The sequence below is a fragment of the Capsicum annuum genome, unplaced genomic scaffold, assembly GCF_002878395.1.
Source record: "Capsicum annuum cultivar UCD-10X-F1 unplaced genomic scaffold, UCD10Xv1.1 ctg78753, whole genome shotgun sequence".
NCBI classification, from domain to species: Eukaryota; Viridiplantae; Streptophyta; class Magnoliopsida; order Solanales; family Solanaceae; genus Capsicum; species Capsicum annuum.
In genome coordinates, this window is record NW_025889270.1 from 1 (window position 1) to 2,918 (window position 2,918).

Genomic DNA, 2,918 nt, shown 5'->3' on the forward strand with positions numbered 1-2,918 from the left:
GCAAGTAATAATTTCATAGGTAAATCCCCAAGAATAAATTTCCAGCAACAAATCCCCAAATAATTTCCTAGGTAATAAAATCTATTACATAAATTTCCACCAAAATATCTCTAAGTAAATCCGTAGTATAAATTACCTAGAAATTTTTCTAAGGATTTAAAAAATATATATATTTGTCCATATACCTGCGGATTTACCTAGAGATAAAATACTCACCGATATATTTCCCGAGGTAATGTCGCAAGTAATACTTTCGCAGGTAAATTCCCAGCAAAATTCATAGCACAAAATCCCCAAATAATTTCCTAGGTAATAAAATCCATTACATAAATTTCCAGCAAAATATCTCTAGGTAAATTCGTAGTATAAATTACCTAGGGATTTTTCTACGGATTTAAAATATATATATATTTGTCCATATACCTATGGATTTACCTAGAGATAAAGTACCTACCGATATATTTCCCAAGGTAATATCGCAAGTAATAATTCGCAGGTAAATCCCCAAGAATAAATTCCCAGCAAAATTCCCAGCACAAAATCCCCAAATAATTTCATAGGTAATAAAATCCATTACATAAATTTTCACCAAAATATCTCTAAGTAAATCCGTATTATAAATTACCTGGGGATTTTTTCTACGGATTTAAAAAATATAGATATATGTCCATATACCTGCGGATTCACCTAGAGATAAAATACCCGCCGATATATTTTCCCAAGTAATATCGCAAGTAATAATTTCGCAGGTAAATCCTCAAGAATAAATCCCCAGCAAAATTCGCAGCACAAAATTCCCAAATAATTTCCTAGGTAATAAAATCCATTACATAAATTTCCACAAAAAATATCTAAGTAAATCCGTAGAATAAATTACCTGGGGATTTTTCTACTGATTTAAAAAATATACATATATATATATATATATATATATATATATATTTGTCCATATACCTGCGGATTTACCTAGAGATAAAATACCCGCTGATATATTTCCTCAGGTAATGTCGCAAGTAAGAAATTTGCACAATATGGCGCCAAATTTACCTACGGAATTTGTTGCAAATATATAGTTCGTAGGTAATATATTATAATATTGATGAATTTAATAATTTCGTAGGTAAATTCGCATGTATTTTCTACGATACTATTCTCTAGGTAAAATACCCAGGTAATAAGAAGTTTTCTAGTAGTGAACTCCCCTAACACAATGTCTCTGTCCTCCTTGTCATTCAAGAGTCTATGAAAATACAATTTCCATCTTTTCTGAATGTGAACGTCCTCCACCAATACTTTGCTATCCTTCCCCTTAATGCACTTTACTTGGTCAAGGTCACAACCCTTACGCTCCCTAGACTTAGCAAGCCTATACAACCTTTTTTCCCTGCCTCTCTCCTCTAATACTGCATATAAGTTATCAAATGCTACTGTCTTAGCTGCTCCTCTTCATCCTTACTCTCAACCAACTAAGCGTCCTAGATAACTTGTACTTCTTCCTGTTCACCCGCTGCTCCTCTTCATCCTTACTCTCAACCAACTTAGCATAAGTCGCCTTCTTTATCTCCACCTTCTTTTTAACTTCTCCAGTCCACCACCAGTCTCCCCAATACTGGCCAGACCGACCCCTTGAGACAGCCAACACCTCTCTAGTTATTATCCCACATATTATCCACACACCCTACACTTCCACGCCTCTATCCTCGCTACTTTTCTCCTATCTCCAGTGCACTAATTTGTGTCAAGCTATCCCACTTAATTCTGGGTCTACCTTTCTCGTCCCTTCTCTTCTTGCCCTTCTTAATAACCAATTCCATCACCAGAAGCCTATTCTTAGTTGAAAGATTCTTACCCAAAATGACCTTACCGTCCTTACATAATGCTCTAGCCTCCTTTCTAAGCAGCAAAAAGTCAATTTGAATTTTGGCTATCTTGTTTTGGAAGGTAATCAAGTGATCCTTCTTCTTCGAAAAGCTCAAATTCACTATCACCAACCCAAAAGCCCTCACAAAATCCAAAAGAGCAGCTCCCTCATCATTCCTATCTCCGAAACCAAAGCCTTCATGCATATCGTCATAGCCTTTAGACAATGATTCCCGCTGAAATTCCCAATGAAAATCTTCTCAGAGTTAGGAATGCCACTTACCACCTCATCCAAAACCTTCCAAAATCTCTTCTTCTCCTCCTCGTTTAAGACAAGCGCTACAAATGTTCAGAGTAAACCCTCCAATGACCAACTTAATAGTCATCAACCTATCACTAACCCTCTTAACCTCCACTACTTTCCCCCTAAGCTCTTCGTCTACTAAGATACCTACTCCATTTATACACCTCTCACTACTCGAGTACCATAACTTGTATGCATCCACATCCCCTAGCCTTATAACCTACCCACTTGGTCTCCTGAATACACGCAATATTGATCATCTTCTTTCTAAGAATCTCCACAAGCTCTATAGACTTACCCTGAAGGGTTCTATGTTCCAAGATCCTACCCTCAACCTATCATCTCTCGCACCACACTTACCCCTTCCCCTACCACCCCACACCTCATACCCCAAACCTAACCCAAGACCCCGACCCAACCCCAGCCCTCCTGGACATAACCCTAACCTAACATCAACCACCAAAGCCACTACTCAAAAACAACAAAGAATCAGCTCAACAAACAACAAAGCAATAGAATGTACACACAAAGCACACTAATACAAATTTTACCAATTTGTGGACTTGATTAATTCATCTCCAATTTCCATTTTACATTTTGGGGTCATTTGGTACGGGATGAGATAAATAAAAGTTATTTCATTAAATTAGTTATCCCATCATATATATTGTATAAATGGTGAGATTGAGAAATGATTACTCTTTATCCCCGTACCAAATGATTCCTTAAGTAATTTTATGTTTCAAATCATAGA

The 2,918-nt window shown here is 36.6% G+C and overlaps 1 protein-coding gene across 1 annotated transcript; it reads right to left on the reverse strand.

Annotated features, from left to right (window-relative positions):
• Positions 1 to 1,432: 1,432 nt before the first annotated feature.
• LOC124894972 lies at positions 1,433 to 2,632 on the reverse strand (the record flags this gene model as incomplete). Its single annotated transcript, XM_047405462.1, has 4 exons — positions 1,433 to 1,625; positions 1,708 to 2,096; positions 2,144 to 2,199; positions 2,525 to 2,632. Coding segments are annotated over 4 exons (746 nt in total), but the record flags the coding sequence as incomplete, so codon positions are not given.
• Between the last annotated feature and the right edge of the window lie 286 nt (positions 2,633 to 2,918).